The sequence below is a fragment of the Musa acuminata genome, chromosome BXJ2-3 (genome assembly GCF_036884655.1).
Source record: "Musa acuminata AAA Group cultivar baxijiao chromosome BXJ2-3, Cavendish_Baxijiao_AAA, whole genome shotgun sequence".
In the NCBI taxonomy this organism is placed as follows: Eukaryota; Viridiplantae; Streptophyta; class Magnoliopsida; order Zingiberales; family Musaceae; genus Musa; species Musa acuminata.
In genome coordinates this window covers 11,222,744-11,240,834 of record NC_088340.1, presented here as the reverse complement: position 1 = coordinate 11,240,834, position 18,091 = coordinate 11,222,744, and the positions used below count along the sequence as shown (strand labels likewise).

Sequence of the window (18,091 nt, the reverse complement as noted above, 5' to 3'; positions counted from 1 at the left end):
AAACATAGTTTTACGTCTAAACGCAGTTTGCGTCTAAACGCAGTTTGCGTCTAAACGCAGTTTTACGTCTAAACGCAGTTTGCGTCTAAACGCAGTTTTACGTCTAAACGTAGTTTTACGTTTAAAAGTAGTTTACGTCTAAAACACAGTTTTAAAGGGATCTGAACTTAGAAACTTCGTTCGTAAAAGCGCAGAAGACAGTTTTGCAGAATCAAAGCGTAAACGTAAACTGTAATGTATGAAAACACCGATTTACGTCTGAATGCAGATTCGGAAAGATCAACACTTAGAAACTTGTTCGTAAAGGCGCAGAGAGCAGTAGCTATGTAGGAGGTTTGCAGTAATGATAAAGTGCTCAAAATAAACGCAAACCAGAGATTTAGAGTGGTTCGGTCAATCTTAACCTACTCCACTTTTGGCTTCCTCCACCGACGAGGTCACCGACGTCAACTAGAGGCCTTCCTTCAATAGGCGAAGGCCAACAGCCCTTTTACAGATTCACTCCTTTTGATGGGCTCAGGAGACAACCCTTACATGACCTTTCTCTCCTCTCTTTACAACTCAAGACTTAAAGAACAGAAAGAGGAGAACTTTAGGATTTTTCACAGATTTGAGCTCTTAGAATCACAGAAAAGATCAAGAATTCGGTGTAGGTCTGTATCTTTTCAGTGCTGAATGGGTGGGGTATTTATAGGCCCCAACCCAATTCAAATTTGGAGCTCAAAACGATCAAATCCCGAAATTTCGGGATCAGGCGGTTGTACCTCCTGACTGGAGAGGTTGCACCGCCTGGCAGAGCTCGAAGACTGAGCCCAGGCGGTGCCACCTCTTGACTGAGGCGGTTGCACCTCTCTACCAGAGCTTGAAGACCGAGCTCAGGCGGTGCCACCTCTCTGTTAGGGAGGTTGCACCGCCCAGTCTAGCTCGAAGACTGAGCTCAGGCGGTGCCACCTCCTGGCTGGGGAGGTTGCACCGCCCAGCTTCGCTGGGAGATCCTCTCCTGGGCGGTGCCACCTCCAACCCTGGCGGTGCCACCTCTTTCACTATTTCAGCTCACTTGGTTTGGCTCCAAACTTGGTCCAAACCAGTCCGAACTTGGGCCTAATTGGCTCCTACTTGGGTTATAGGATTAACACCTAATCCTAACCCTAATTAACGTACTAACTATGATTTTAAAGACATTTTCTAAGCTATTACAAAGTCCGCAAGTCAAGACTTCTTCTGGCGAGCTTTCGGCAAACTTCCGGCGGTCTTCCGATGAACTCTCGGAAACCATTCTGCGGACTCCCGGCAAGCTCCTAGACTTCACGATTTGATCTTAGCGAGTTCCAACGAGCTTCTTCGGCAAGCTCCGATCTTTCTCGTCGAGCTCCGCGAACTTCCAACAAACCTTCCGGCGAGCTTCCGAAAATCCTTCGGCAAGCTCCCAACTCATTCTCGGCTAGTTCCGGTAGCATTCCCGATGAACCTTCGGACTTCCGTCGAACTCTCGAACTTGCAACAAATCCTTCGCGCTTGACTCTGACACTTTGTTTCGCTTTATGTCTTCATCGTTATCATAGTTAATCCTGCACAATTAAAGCAAAACTTCGATCGAGACAATTAATCCTAAGCAATTAACCAAGTTGTCCGGCATGTCATTGGTCCCTCGACGCTTCGTCTGATTCTTCGGCGCATCGTCCACTCTTGCGGCCTATTGCCCAATCGGCCAGTTGACTCCGCAACTCCGATATCCTTGGCACAATAACTGCTCTTCTTGGCCCGATGCCCGAGTCCACTGCCCGGAGCCTTCTGTCGATACGTCGACCGATCTACCGGCCCGACGTCCAATCTTCTGACATGTTCCTCCGGCACAACATGATTTTCCTGCTTTAATTGTCTCATCTTGATCGAAGCATCCTACGTCACTCAAAACGCAGATTAAATCATAAACATATATCAAGTAGTTTCATCATCAAAATACGAGATTCAACAGCCGGAAGTCCGCAGGAGCATCACCGAGGGTTCATCAGATGATCGACGGAAGTTCGCCGGAAGCTCGCCGGAAGAAGCGATTGACGCACCGGAGCAAGTTGCAGTAAATGTCTTAGGAAATATCGTAGTTCGCACAATGATTAAGTTGGAAATGGGAGGTGATCCCATTAACTTAATCTTGGGGCAATTGGGCCCCTGAAAAACCCAAATTGGGTCGAATGGATCAACCCATTCGGACCCTGATTTCTGCCAGGCGGTTGAACCGCCCCAGCCAGGCGGTGGCACCGCATGGGCTCAGTCTCCGAGCGAGACTGGGCGGTGCAACCGCCCTTGACAGGAGGTGGCACCACCTGAGCTCGGTCTTCGAGCTCTGGCAGGAGGTGCAACTGCCTCAGTCAAGCGGTGGCACCGCCTGAGCTCGGTCTTCGAGCTCTGGCAGGAGGTGGAACCGCCTCAGTCAGGCGGTGGCACCACTTGAGCTCGGTCTTCGAGCTCTAATAGGAGGTGCAACCGCCCCTGACAGGAGGTGGCACCGCCCAGAGGCTCAGTCTTCAAGCTCTGCCAGGCGGTGCAACCGCTAGATCCCGGAATTCCGAAAATTGACAGTTTTGAGCTCGAAATTCAAACTGGGTTGGGGCCTATAAATACCCCACCCTTTCAACATTGAAAGAGCACCAAAAACACACCGAAATCCTGATCTTATTCTGTGATTTTTAGAGCTCAAAATTGTTGTAAAGGCCAAAAGTTCTCCCTCTTTTCTTCCAAGTTCTGATCTTTAAAGAGAGGAGAGAAAATTTTGTAAGGGTTGTCTCCTAAGCCCGTCAAAAGGAGTGAAACTGTAAAAGGGTGGTTGGCTTTCGCCTATTGAAGGAAGGCCTATAGTAGACGTCGGTGACCTCGTCGGTGGAGGAAGCCAAAAGTGGACGTAGGTCAAGATTGATCGAACCACTCTAAATCTCAGTTTGCATTTACTTTGAGCATCTTATCCTTACTGCAAACCTCCTCAATAGCTTACTGCCTTCTGCACATTTACGATCGTGTTTTAAAGTTCAGTATTTTCCGAATCGACGTTTAGACGTAAATAAGTTTTATCGTACGAACATCATATTTCAGTTTGCGCTTACATTTTAACTTTCATCATAACTGCTAACTGCCTTCATAGATTTCCTTTAATTACATCTCGCTTGATTACAAGTTAAAGAGATTTACGAATCGGCTTTTCTACCGAAATCGCTTTTATCGTACGAACACCTTTTTAATCGTCAAAAGTTTTCCGCTGCACTAATTCACCCCCCCCCCCCTCTTAGTGCTCTTGATCCTAACAGTTGGTATCAGAGCGGGGTTAACTCTCAAATGGATTAAAACCCAAGAGAGATGGCATACGCCGGAAACCAGGAGGGCCATTCTATTACACGTCCACCCATGTTCAATGGGACGGACTACACCTATTGGAAGACCCGAATGAGGATCTTTCTTATTTCTATGGATTTTGAACTTTGAAATCTTATCGAAAATGGATTTTCGAAGTCTTCTCTTCCAATGATCGATTGGAATGAATTGGAGAAGAAGGCTTTCGCTCTTAATGCAAAGGCTATGAATGCCTTATTTTGTGCGCTTGATAAAAACGAGTTCAACCGTGTTTCGATTTGTGAAACCGCATTTGATATTTGGCACACACTCGAAGTGACTCACGAAGGCACAAGTAGAGTGAAAGAGTCAAAAATCAATCTTTTGATACATTCTTTCGAACTTTTCCGGATGAAACCGAGTGAGACTATTGGTGACATGTTTACCCGTTTCACGGATATCGTCAACGGTCTAAAAGGACTCGGAAAAAGTTTTTCGGATTTTGAGCTCGTAAATAAGATTCTAAGATCCCTTCCTAAGAGTTGGGATCCTAAAGTCACTGCTATTCAAGAGGCGAAAGATCTAAACAACTTCCCTCTTGAAGAACTAATCGGGTCATTAATGACCTACGTGATGACTTGCAAAGCTCATGAAGAGCAAGAAGACATCCTTCCAAAGAACAAGAAGGATATGTCACTTAGAACTTCAGAAGACCACTTGAGAGAAAACTCAAGTGATGAGGACTGTGACGATGACTTGGCACTTCTAACAAGAAAATTGAAAAAATTTATTAAAAGAAACAAGTTTAAGAATGAAATAAAAAATAAATTTGAACCCAAGAAGGACCAAGTTATTTGCTATGAGTGCAAAAAGCTGGGACACTACAAGAGTGATTGTCCGCAAGTCAAAAATAGAACATCAAAGAAGAAGGCGCTCAAAGCAACGTGGGATGACTCGAGCGCGTCCGAAGAATAGGAGTCCAACACCGAGCAAGTTGCTCATTACGCCTTAATGGCCATCGGGGAGGAGGTAACGAATTTAATAGATGCAGATTTATCATTTGACGAATTATTAAATGCCTTCCATGACTTATTTGATGAATGCAAGATTATTAGTAAAAAATACAAATTGCTAAAAAAGGAGCATGATAGTCTTACTTGTAATTTTGATAAGTTAAAAACTGAATATCATGATAGTTTAGGTTCATGCATAAAATGCCATGATCTAGAAACTCTCCAAAAGGAAAACTTGCTACTTAAAGACACCTTGAAGAAATTCGAAGTTGGTAGCAAGTCTTTGAACATGATCCTTGCAAACAAGGGTCACATTCCCAAAAGAAGTGGAATCGGATTTGTGAGAAGTCCTCACCAAAATCCAACCACCTTCATAAAAGGCCCCATCTTACATGTTCGACACCAAAGCAAATGCAACTTTTGTTGCAAACTTGGACATAAAATGTATTATTGTCCATTCAAGAAAATTAGTCCGAACAAATTAATTTGGGTTCCTAAAGGAACCATGATAAAGTCTATGCAACATGATAAACAATGTAGATCTATTTTTGAGGCACCCAAAAGCAAATGGGTACCTAAAGATCATCCTTTCTTGTAAAGACGTAAAACATCATAAGCTGGGAGCAAGAAATAATATCCTGCTTTTTGGATTCTCAATATTTATGACTCGAGATCCAAAAAGAACACGTGATGCTCTCTAGTCTAAATAACAAAAAGAGGATTAGAAAATCAAAATTACAAATGCGATATGGATACAATCCCATTTGATCCCTCAGAATTGGAAACCCATGATTCTCCCTTCATATATCCTCTGAATTTTCGAACCCATCGATTTCATCCGTTCATAACTTTCGAATCCAACTATATCATGAACTGACTAAGTTTGTCATAAACTTGCAAGGCTTACCAACTTGAACAATCTATCACAAACATGTGTACGACATTGAGAGTATGCACGTCAAAAGATCTATCTTGATCGTGCAAAAGTTCTTATCTTAAAATAAAAATTCTTACGTAATTACGTAAGTAAAGTTGATTGATCCACAAATAAAAATTCATCTCAAAGTCAAAAACATTCAAATCAGACCACACAGCAGTCAGAACCATGCTCACTGCCTGCAGTGGTTGCACCGCCCCAGCTGGAGGTAGCACCCCCGACTATCACGTATTGCAAGCGGTTGCACCGCCCCAACCAGCGGTGCAACCACCCGCAATCCTGCCCCCTTTTAACCCGAGCTAGGGCCGGCGGTGGAACCGACCCCAACTCACTCCCTTCTCCTCTTTACTCTTCCAAAGCTTCTCCACCTCCATTTCTCCCCTCACAGCATCCCAAATACTCCTCATTTCGAAGCAAAAGATCAACAATCTCTTCTTCTCTTGAAGATCTCACTAAGGTATTCTCTAAGAAGCCCTTAAATTCTGTTTTTGATTCATTTACTCTTGCTCATTACTATCCTCCTAAATAGCAGTAGTTATGAGGTCTAGAAGATCATCAAGGGACAAAGGGAAGAGGAGATTAGTGGAAGACTTTGATCTTACCCTTTTCGATTCAAAATATCATGCTGAAAAGTTTTCCTCTTTCGAATTTAGAAGTGTCAATAAGGGAAAACATGTAGATTTAGATGAACTAAGAGACTTAGAGACAATCCAATGGTTTACAAACCTAGATCTACTCCCTATTTTACAAATTAATGAACCCATCTATCCAAGACTTGTTAGATTATTTTACGACAATATACAAGTAGATGAAGAAGAAAGAATGTCTACCTATCTCTTAGGACAACACATCTCCATTACGGATAAACTCATTTGCGACATGATAGGCATTCCCATAAAAAATAGAGGACTTTACTTTAGAGGATCATGGGATGATGAAACTGTTGGGACAACATATGTTGAAGCCTTAGGAATAATTTTCGCCAATCCCAATTTAGCGATTGTTCCTAAAAGTTATGAACATCTATTACCACTAAATACTAAGGTACTTCATCATATCCTAACTAGCATCATTCTCCCTAAACAATACCATCATGATGAAGTAAGCCAAATAGAATTAGGAACTATGTATTGGATCATGAAAGGACATGACATCTGTCTTGGTTATCTTATCCAACAAAACATGTTAGAACTATCTAAGAAAGACATGATGCTTCTATATGGTGGTATAATCACTATAATACTGAAAGCCTACGATATTCCAACACCATCCGACGAAGAAGTAATAAAAGTAGATAGGTTTAGCATAATAAATAAAAATCTACTTCACCGATTGAGATGTGTTTATAGAAACGGTAACTGGGTTAGAATGCCTAGAAGAACCAATCCCCCTCAACCTGAACCAGAACCGGAAACACCAGTCTTTAGGGGTACTCAATCTCCTCCGATCTGTCCCTTTGAGGAAACACATTCATTTGAGCAAGCTCCTGCATCATCTGTCGAAGATATTGGGATTCGGATGGACCGATTTGAACAAAGACAAGAACGGCTTGAACATCGACAAGATCAAATCCTATCTGAGCTGCAGTAAATTCATCGACAATTTGATCCTTTATTTAGGCATTTTAATTTTTCACCTCCTGAATGAGCTTATATATGTATTGTAAACTCTTTATGTTACTCACCATGATCACAATGCCCTGTGCCTTGATCTTTGATATGGTTACCTGATGTATTTATTTGTGAGCAGAGTTACAAACATCACTCATTGTTTAATCTCGTTATTCATCGTCGGATTTTACATTGAAACTTAAATGTTTTTATAACCACCTTGAAAACCTTGTGCCTTGGTTTCCATGATAAATATGATTTGAGAAAATGATACACCAATGCAGTTGATGCATCATGTTATTATATTGCCATAATATTAAACATCAACTAGCTGATATTTTTACAAAACCTCTAAGTGAAGAACAATTTGATTTCATAAGAAGAGAATTAGGAATGATGATGTATCTGAATACATAAACTTGTTAAAATTATTTTTCGGACTTTATTGAATGATCAAATCACATGATTGCCATTACATGCCTAAATAACATGTTGGAAATTATGTGTTGAATACAAAAATTTCCATAACAATAAGCATGTTTTGTCTTCATGATTGTATTTGAAAATCTATAGCATAGTCTTGTCCGACTACATGAAAGTGTTAATTTTATCTTCGGATTCGCTTAACAATTGGTATCCTAACAATCGGATTTTTTCATACACTTATTATATGAAAAATATTTTTCTGAAATGGATTTGATGAAATGATTCTTGCTTATAAATTCCATCTTGAAATATGGATGATAGTGTTTTTACTTGCAAAGATTTGTTTCACATACATATCTTGATCCTTGTAAAAATGAAGCATGATTTAATCTCTCATCGATTTTAACTTCACTCAAAGTAAACTCACAAATAGCCTTCCTCCTTCATGCAAAAAGATTATAACAAATAAAAAGGAAGAAGTACTCAAAACGATCTACATATCATGCTTTCCTTTATATGCTTGTATAATTGATTTCCTATCACTCACTATTGGAAAATAACATGAACCTAGTAAAGGCATGAACAATTATCACACTTATGCTCAAAATTTGCTTATATTATTCTTCTGGTATCACAATTACCACACTTTTTGTTGATGATAAAAGGGGAGAAATATATGAGTATTAATGCTATGCTATGCCTTGTTTGTATCGTGTCAAGATATCAAATAAAAAACTTGCATCGTAATTTTACGTATTGATATATTACCATGTGATGAAATGCAATAATTGCTAAAACATTTGAAATGTGTGCATCATGTAATGATATCAAAATCTTACTTCGTAGTTTTACATGTTGACATCTTACAATATGATGAATTACTACTATTACCATCATTCAAACTTGTAATGTAAAATTTGAAAATGAATGTCAAGCCTTGACATCATCTTCAGAGAGAAACATCATGATGGGAATCATAATGGGAGTATTGATAAGTTTAAATGATTTTAACTTATCAATATGTCTCTTAAATTCAAAGGTTTTGAATTCAAAAATGACTTATCTTAAGTATAGCATATAGACAGGGGGAGTTAAGGTTAACTCCATTATCAATTGATTGTCATCATCAAAAAGGGGGAGATTGTTGAATCTCGAATTTTGATGATGAAGTCAGTTGTCATTTGTTATCTAATCTATATATTGAGATAAGTGTGCAGGATTAACTACAATGAAAGTAAGATATGCAGCAGGAGTTGCGCCGGAATCAAGACAATGATCACGTTGGGAGTTCGAGAGTTCAACGGAAGTTCGAACAGTCGTCGGAGGTTCTACGGGAACAAATCCGAGAAGTCCATGAGCTTGCCAAAGAAGCTCGTCGGAACTCGCCAAGTGGATTGTCGCAAGTCCAGGAGTTTGTTGGAAGCCCGCAGGAGCATCACCGAGGGTTCATCGGATGATCGACGGAAGTTCGCCGGAAGCTCGTCGGAAGAAGCGATTGACGCACCGGAGCAAGTTGTAGTAAATGTCTTAGGAAATATCGTAGTTAGCACAATGATTAAGTTAGACATGGGAGGTGATCCCATTAACTTAATCTTGGGGAAATTGGGCCCCTGAAAAACCCAAATTGGGCCGAATGGATCAACCCATTCGGACCCTGATTTCTGCCAAGCGGTTGAACCGCCCTAGCCAAGCGGTGCCACCACCTGGGCTCAGTCTCCGAGCGAGACTGGGCGGTGCAACCGCCCCTGACAGGAGGTGGCACCGCCTGAGCTCGGTCTTCGAGCTTTGGCAGGAGGTGCAACCGCCTCAGTCAGGCGGTGGCACCGCTTGAGCTCGGTCTTCGAGCTCTGGCAGGAGGTGCAACCGCCCCTGACAGGAGGTGGCACGACCCAGAGGCTCAGTCTTTGAGCTCTGCCAGGCGGTGCAACCGCCTTAGTCAGGAGGTGCAACCACCAGATCCCGGAATTCTGGGAATTGACAGTTTTGAGCTCGAAATTCAAACTGGATTGGGGCCTATAAATACCCCACCCTTTCAGCACTGAAAGAGCACCAAAAACACACCGAAATCCTGATCTTATTCTGTGATTTTTAGAGCTCAAAATTATTGTAAAGGCCAAAAGTTCTTCTCCCTCTTTTCTTCTAAGTTCTGATCTTTAAAGAGAGGAGAGAAAATTCTGTAAGGGTTGTCTCCTAAGCCCATCAAAAGGAGTGAAACTGTAAAAGGGTGATTGGCCTTCGCCTATTGAAGGAAGGCCTCTAGTAGACGTCGGTGACCTCGTCGGTGGAAGAAGCCAAAAGTGGATGTAGGTCAAGATTGACCGAACCACTCTAAATCTCGGTTTGCATTTACTTTGAGCATCTTATCCTTACTGCAAACCTCCTTAATAGCTTACTGCCTTCTGCACATTTACGATCATGTTTTAAAGTTCAGAATTTTTCGAATCAGCGTTTAGACGTAAATCAGTTTTATCGTACGAACATCATATTTCAGTTTGCGCTTACATTTTAACTTTCATCATAACTGCAAACTGCCTTCATAGGTTTCCTTTAATTACATCTCGCTTGATTACAAGTTAAAGAGATTTACGAATCGGCTTTTCTACCGAAATCGCTTTTATCGTACGAACACCTTTTTAATCATCGAAAGTTTTCCGCTGCACTAATTCACCCCCCCCCCCCCCCTCTTAGTGCTCTTGACCCTAACACTATGAAGCATCGATAGTAGTTAACGAAACCAAGGAAGGATCTCAACTCTAGCACCTTCTTTGGAGTTCGTCATTCTGCAACCGCTTGCACCTTCGACTTATCCATATGAATGGAGCCATCACCGATTCGATGTCCTAAGAATAAGATCTCAGTTTGAGCAAAGTAGCATTTCTCCCTTTTCACGAACAAAGCGTTCTCCCTGAGAACCTTGAAAATTGTCCGAAGGTGTTTGACGTGCTCCTCGAGCGTTTGACTATAGACGACGATATCGTCCAAGTAGACGACCACGAACTTATCCAAATACTCCTTGAATAGCTGGTTCATGAGAGTGCAGAACGTGGCCGGAGCGTTGGTTAAGCGGAAGAGCATCACCAAGGACTCAAACGCTCCATACTTGGTCACACAGGTAGTCTTTGCTTCATCGCCTTTAGCAATGTGTACCTGCCAATACCCCGACCGAAGGTCGAGCTTTGAGAAATACTTAGCTTTGCCCAACTAGTCGAACAAGTCCGCGATGAGTGGGATGAGATACTTGTTCTTCACTGTCACTTTGTTAAGGGCTCGGTAGTCGACGCATAATCGGAGGCTCCCATCTTATTTCTTCTGGAAGAGAACTGGAGCTTCGAAAGGTGCTTTAGAGCTGCGGATGAGACCACCGCTTAGCAATTCACCTAACTGCTTTCTGAGTTCCGCCAACTCTGGCGGGGACATGCGGTAGGGTGGTCTCGCTGGAGGCTTCACTTCTAGCTCCAACTCGATGCTATGATCCACGCCTCTGCGTGGTGGAAGAGTCTTCGGCAACTCGGGTGGCATAACGTTATAGAACTCTTTCAGGACGTTCGCCACCATAACAGGTTCTTGAATGGCCTTCTCGTTGAAAGGCTCTAGCTTCATAGAAGCCACGAATGTCAATTCGCCTTTTCGCACCCCTTTCTTCAGTTGTAATGCCGATATGTGTTGGGGCTCCTTGGTTCCTCTTCAAGAGACGAGAACCACGCAGGGGTCATCGCCTCCCATCATACATAGGGAGTTCAAGAACGGCAATGGCACCAACTTCGCCGCGTGCATAAACTCCATTCCAAGAATTACTTGGAAGTCATCCAGTGGCACGGCCATCATGTTGGTGTTCCCGCTTCATGTCCCGATTTTGATGGGAACACCCTTCGCCAACCCGGAGATTCGCCTGGCCTCCGAGTTCACCGCCTTCATTCAGCTTGGGCTCTTCTCCAAGATCAACCCAAGTCGTTGTGCTTCTCGATCGGCTATGAAGTTGTGGGTAGCACCTGTGTCCACCATTGCACGGGTTGTTTGGCCATTCAGCTTGATGTCCACATACATCAGCTCACTGCTTCCTGCTTTTTGTAGCTTTGTCTTCATGTTCTCCCCCACTTGACCCCGCATGGCATTCAACAAGCGCATTGCTCCCATTCAGGGTCCTTGCGACTCCTCGTCGTCGCTGCTGGATTCAGAACTGCTCGAACTAAGAGCAACAACTTTGCCCTTGTCCAATCGGGGGGGGAGGGGGTGGGGTGGGGGCGGTGGATGGAGGCCGTTAAAGCATTGAGTGCCTGTTTTTGTGGGCACTCTCTCACCATGTGTGGTCCTCCGCACAAGAAACATCCTCCAGGTTTTGAGGTCTTGCCTTTCGGGTTTGGCCCTTTGTGGGAACTCTTCTTCTTTTGTTCGCCCCCGAGCTCCTTCCCTCGAGAATGTTTTGGAGGGCGATTGCCTGAAGATTGTTTCCTTCTCCCTGGGTCTTCGGAGGAAACAAAGTCAGTGAGCCTTTCTGCAGTAGCAATTGCCCCGACCACATCGGTAACATTTCTTCGATTTAGCTTCTATTGAGCCCATGACTTCAAACCATCGAGGAAGCTGAACAACTTGTCCTTCTCGGACATGTCCTGTATGTCCAACATTAGTGCAGGAGATTGTTTCACATAGTCTCGGATGGTGGTACTCTGGCGGAGTTGTCTCAACTTCCTTCTTGCGACGAACTTTGTGTTCTCCGGTAGGAATTGAGTTCTCAACTCCCGCTTCAAGTCCTCCCATGTGTCGACTCGACACCGACCTTGTTGGATCTTCTCCCAACGGGTTCGCTACCAAAGTTTCGCATCTCCGTTCAGAGATATTATTGCTATAGAAACTTTGGTATCTTCAGAATCGAGCCTCGTAGCTTGGAAGTATTATTCCATGTCGAACATAAAGTTCTCGAGCTCTTTGGCATCTCTGGCCCCTCCATATCCATGAGGCTCGGGTGCCCTCAAATTTTATGGCGGTGCAACATGGGTGTTGCTTCCTCCCACATTTAGTGTTCTTGTGAGCATGACACCTTTGAAGTGAGTTCTGCCACAACATCCTGTAAGTGTTGCATGGAGTCTTTGGTGTCATCAGATAGTCGGTCGACTAGGGCCTTGACCTTGTCGATCCTGGACTTCGCTTCCTCTTGCGAGCTCTCTACCCCAACAAGCCTTTGTTGGCCATGGTAGAGTTCCTCTATGCTCGCTTCAAGAACATCCAGGAGGGTTTCTACCGTTGTGAGTCTCTCCTTGTGACTCTTTTTCCCAATTAGCGCTCCAGATTGCGCTTCCTCCGCTCGTGAAGAGTAGCCAACTTCTCGCTCATCATGTTCGTTGCTGCGCTCCTCTTGAGCAGCTCCAACAACATGAGAGCGAGTGTACACATGCAGCCCACCTGCGGTTGCTTGGGGCAAGGGTCTGGCTTGCCCCATCTTGCTTGATTCGCCACGATGCTTTGCCATGGCGAAGTTGCAAAGTTCGTTCGTTGCTCGCTCGAAGTGCTTGCCCGCTCTGATACCACAATGTCACGGCCTTAGTTGGAATTGCCTAAGGCGTGAGGCACCCTTGCGGCCAAGACGCGAACTTAGCTTGCGTTGCCTAAGTCGCGCTTCGCCCTTACGATATTGCTCCGCAAAGATCAGCCCACTTGTAACCTCTCGTAGGTCCCGAAGGACCTGTAAAAGAGAAAGTTGATTAGTTCGAAAGAACGAGCAACGGACAAGTCTCGAAGTCTCGCGAAAAGGCGAAGCTTCACAAGCAATTCAGCGAGCACCTTGCGTGCACAAGAGAAAAGAGGGAGAGGGGGAAAACAAGGGCTTTAGAAGGTTGAACGAATAGCTGCAAGCCCACAAACAACTGCTCATCGAGTCCCAAGCGCGACAACATGTTCCCGTTAAGGCAACGTGCGAACTTGCGAAAGAGTGTTCAACGCTCGGTACTATACCGAAGCCCCATCCAGCCCTGTGTCACCCGGGGGGTTCAAAGGGGCTGAAATGGCTGACGTTTTGGTGAGCAGAGGCAGATTCCAAAAATCAGCCCGCGGCACGCGAAAACGGAGCTGTTTTGGGGCTATTTTGCTCGGTTCGGTGAGCGATCGCTTTGTAACGTTGCAGCTGGTTCGAACTTACATTTTTACAAGCAAAATGACCCAAAACCAAGAGAAAACATGCTGTCAAGCAGCTGTACATGTAGGTGTGAGCGACGAACGGTTCGTTGAATAGAGTTGTTGCGAGTGCGCGATGACCGTTCGTGACACGTCGGTACTCCCCCCTAGGAGAGTCAATAGCTCATGATCGTTCTTTTAGTGCCATTCTGATAAGTTAACATTTGGTCGTGGTGCGCTCCCAGAAGCTCACGAGAAATTGTCTACTTTTGGCGTGCTCGTATGGTTTTGCCCTTTCGGGGCTTGCGAGCCTCAAAAGGCACCTTTAAAGATAAGGGTGACCCTGGAGGCTTATAAACCCTTAAGTTCTTCTACTCCTTAACCAATGTGGGACTAAATGTCCTTATCAGTGCTCCCCCTCATGAGGGAGCCTATACGATTTTGCTCTTTCGGAGCTCATGAGCTTCCAAAGGCACCTTTGAAAATAAAAGTGACCTAGGGAGCTTATAAACCATTGGTTCCCTTACTCCTTAACTAATGTGAGACTAAATATCTTTATAGGAGAGTCAAGGGTTCATGATCTTCATTCTAGCGTCATTTTGATAAGTCAGCATTTGGTCGTCATTGGTGTGATCCCATAGGCTTGCGAGTAATTGTCTGCCTTAGGCATACTCGTATAATTTTGCCTTTTCAAGACTCGTGACCCGGGGGGTTTATTAAGCCTTTGGTTCTCCTACTCCTCAATCAATAAGTGACTAAATGTCCTTATCATTACTCCTCTCATAGGGGAGTCAAGGACTCATGACCCTCTTCCTGGCATTATTTTGATAAGTTAACATTTGATCGCCATTGGTGCGACCTCGTAGGCTCACGAGGAATTGATCGTTTTGGGTGTGCTTGTACGATTTTATCTTTCATGGCTTGTGAGTCCCAAAAGGCACATCTGAGAGTAAGGGTGATATTAGAGGTTTATAAACACTTGATTTTATCGATAGATAGCTTATAATCGTTATCTTGAATTTATGTCCACTTAGATGAAATTGGAGTAAGCACGATTCTCGAGATTGATGTGGTTGCCACGTCTATGTTCACGTGTCATATAAACATTGGCCATAATATTTCCCGGTCAAAATCAGTATCTACTATGCCATAAATAATTTGCATATGATTGCAATGCTAATCAAACTACCAAAATTTATTGTTTTGGTCGACAAAGTACGTTTATGCTCCACATAACCTACCATAACATGCATATTAGATGGTTAAAGGTTTCTGCTTTTGCTTACAGTGTCTGAACCTGTAGGCTAATGGCTACGACTCTGTTGTGTGACTTATGGCTTCCCTACTTTGCAGCTGATTCTATTACATTATTCGTTGCAGTGGAGGCAGAACAATTCAGACTTTGAGCTGAGGTAGTCTTAAACTTGGACTGCACTTGTGCAATGTAGCCTTCTTCTTCTTCTTCCTCCTCCGCAGCCGGAAGCACTGCATCATATGCGAGCCATTCATAGTATCTACCACCGTATGACATATGCACATTAAAGCACACTCGTTTGGGATCGGAGGTCAAAGATTCACAGGAAGACGCTACCAGGAAATGTGTCAGCTCTCTTTGTCACAGCCCTCCTGCCTTAGCTGTTCTCGACTCAACGTGGAGACTTGCACCGGTTCTGAACCAGCGATGCAAAGGACAAGCATGACAGCCGGACGCCGGCACCAAATCCATCCCACATCGACAGGTACGTCTCTGCCTCTTAATTACCCCTATCCATCCCATTCAAGACACTGTTTCATTTGCAGGAAGACTCATCGATCCGATTCATCTGAAGCTCGAATCATCAGGACAGCGTCTTCGATAAGCATGTCGGTTAAGGTTGCAGAAAAACTAGCCATTAGGCCAACTGTTTCGCCCCTTCTAATCCTGCATGCAAAGCGTGTGTCCTGTCATATTACCTTTCCTCTTCCTCCTCTCGCTCATTAAGCAGCACCGCTCACTGTCCTCGCCCTATATAACTACTCCCGCCCTGCACCGCCCACTCCTCACCACGGTGGTAGAACGTCAAAGCTGCTGCTATCATGAGGAACCCCGTGCTGGTGGAAGGCGCCGGGGATGGGGCGGCGGTGGGGGAGAGGCTATTGGTGCTGTGGCGGCGGATCAGGACGCCCATGGTGGTGCCGCTGCTGTGGGCTCTCATGTACGCGTGCGCCTTCATGTCGGTGATGCTGTTCGTGGAGAGGGTGTACATGGCGATCGTCATCGTCCTCGTGAAGCTCCTCCGGATCAAGCGGTACACCAAGTACAAGCTCGATTCCATGAGGCAGGAGATGGAGGCGGAGTCGTCCCACCCCATGGTGCTCGTCCAAATACCCATGTTCAACGAGAAAGAGGTACGCCAATGGCCGGCCATTCGGCTCATCATCTAACAACTCTGCAATCGCCCATCCAAACAGATGTTGTCAGTTCGTAATTATGTGATTAGCTTTTATGAATCATATAGTTGGTAATGAAGAGGAACACAAATGCTAAGCACGCGATGACAGGTTTACCGCTTATCGATCGGGGCAGCCTGCGCCATGTCATGGCCGTCTAACAAGATGATAGTTCAAGTTCTCGATGACTCCACTGATCCCGTCATCAAGGTGATGATACCTGCAACACAGAGAAAGAATCACCGTGGCAACGACATGCGATGATGCTTTGCTCACCTGCGATGCTTGCTTTTGGTTGCCGTGGTCGTCGCAGGAGATGGTGGAATACGAGTGCCAGTCGTGGGCGAGCAAGGGAGTCAACGTGGAGTACGAGTTCAGAAACAGCCGAAGCGGCTACAAGGCGGGCGCCCTTCGCGAAGGCCTCGAGAAGAGCTACGCCAAAGACTGCGACTTCGTTGCCATCTTTGATGCCGACTTCCAACCCGACCCCGACTACCTGTGGAGGACCATCCCTTTCCTTCTCACTAACCCTGAGCTCGCTCTGGTGCAAGCTCGATGGAAGTTCGGTGAGCCCGTCGATGGTGATCATCTACTAGTGCTTGCAGGTGGTTGGTAGCTCTCGTTATTCATCATCAACCACGTCTATCCGTTCTGGTGCAGTGAATGCTGACGAATGCCTCCTGACCCGCCTCCAAGAGATGTCTCTGGATTACCACTTCAGCGTGGAGCAGGAAGTAGGGTCTTCCACGTACTCCTTCTTCGGGTTCAACGGTAAGGGCCCTCCTCCCTCTTCGCATGCATGACCAGGAGACGACGGTCACGGATGCATGCATCTGCAGGCACTGCGGGGGTGTGGAGGATGCAAGCCCTCGTCGACGCCGGAGGGTGGAAGGACCGGACCACCGTGGAAGACATGGATCTTGCAGTCAGGGCTTCCCTCAGAGGGTGGAAGTTCGTGTTCGTCGGCGACCTGGCAGTAAGTGTCATCTCTGCTCTCCCAACCGAGCTCGGATGCATCATCTACTAGTGCTTGCAGGTGAAGAACGAGCTACCCAGCACGTTCAAGGCGTACCGCTTTCAGCAGCACCGGTGGTCTTGTGGCCCGGCAAACTTGTTCCGGAAGATGCTGAAAGAGATCCTATGCTGCAAGGTAACCTCGAAACCCTCCTCCTTTGGAGATCTCCCCCCGAAGCTCCTACTGTAGCAAGCGATGTAGTTTCCTGCAGAGGGTGTCCGCTTGGAAGAAGTTCCATGTCATCTACGACTTCTTCTTCGTGAGGAAGATTGTCGCCCACTTTGTGACCTTCTTCTTCTACTGCGTGATCATCCCGGCGTGCGTCCTGCTCCCGGACGTTCATCTTCCCAAGTTCATCGCCGTCTACATCCCCTCCGCCACCACCGTCCTCAACGCCATCTGCACGCCCAGGTTACCCAAATCCTGAATCACGCTAACGACATGAGATTCCCATGAGAAAGCTTCCCTGTTGGATCATGGCGCAGGTCCTTCCACCTGATCATCTTCTGGATCCTGTTCGAGAACGTCATGGCGATGCACCGAGCCAAGGCGACCATAATAGGGCTTCTGGAGGCGAACCGCGTCTACGAGTGGATCGTCACCGCCAAGCTGGGGAACGCTTCCAGGAACAAGAACAGCTCCAGGTCGCACAGGAGATCTCGATGCCGCATCGTGGAAAGGTAAACGAACGCTACAGAGTCGTCATCTCAAGGACAAAAGAGTGCCGCCTACTTGTACTGATGATGATACCTCGGTTGCATCAGAATCCACCTGATGGAGGTCCTCATGGGACTCTTCCTCTTGTACTGCACCATCTACGACATCATGTTCGGCCGCGACCTCTTCTACGTCTACTTGTTCGCCCAATCCACGGCGTTCTTCGTCGTCGGCTTCGGTTACGTTGGCGTGTACGTTTCCAACTGAGGAGGAAAGGGGGAGACGGCCGAGGCCTTCAGATTCAATTTGCCGAACACCCCAAGTGCACAGAACTAACATACTGCTCCCACTGCTCTCATCTCCTGAGACACAGGAAATCCAATGTTGGATGTAGGGTTTGTGACACGGTTAGTAGGGTCGTACCATTGACCCCACTCTATATATGTTTTAAGCTTTACTTAAATGCAAGAAAGATGCAGTAGCAATACAAAAGAGTGTTGGAGTAATAATAATAATAATAATAACTCTGATGTCATTTTAAGAAGAAGAAAGATATCATATCAGTTGCTTATGATGA

General features: G+C 45.3%; 1 protein-coding gene across 8 annotated transcripts in view; it reads left to right on the top strand.

Annotated features, from left to right (window-relative positions):
• Window positions 1–18,091, top strand: part of LOC135586627 (glucomannan 4-beta-mannosyltransferase 1-like) — a 27,664-nt gene extending 9,573 nt beyond the window's left edge. The window contains exons 1-12 of one of the 8 annotated variants that reach the window (XM_065099173.1): window positions 3,810–4,350; window positions 14,793–14,824; window positions 14,889–15,151; window positions 15,213–15,800; window positions 15,954–16,052; window positions 16,156–16,423; window positions 16,503–16,613; window positions 16,682–16,818; window positions 16,879–16,992; window positions 17,059–17,268; window positions 17,343–17,537; window positions 17,622–18,091. In XM_065099173.1, coding sequence (XP_064955245.1) covers window positions 15,489–15,800; window positions 15,954–16,052; window positions 16,156–16,423; window positions 16,503–16,613; window positions 16,682–16,818; window positions 16,879–16,992; window positions 17,059–17,268; window positions 17,343–17,537; window positions 17,622–17,996 — 1,821 coding nt within the window. In that variant the 5' untranslated portion in view covers window positions 3,810–4,350; window positions 14,793–14,824; window positions 14,889–15,151; window positions 15,213–15,488 and the 3' untranslated portion in view covers window positions 17,997–18,091. Of the gene's footprint in view, window positions 1–3,809; window positions 4,351–14,765; window positions 15,152–15,212; window positions 15,801–15,910; window positions 16,053–16,155; window positions 16,424–16,502; window positions 16,614–16,681; window positions 16,819–16,878; window positions 16,993–17,058; window positions 17,269–17,342; window positions 17,538–17,621 lie in introns of those variants that run through there. The other 7 variants (XM_065099172.1, XM_065099171.1, XM_065099174.1 and 4 more) reach the window with 7 other exon arrangements.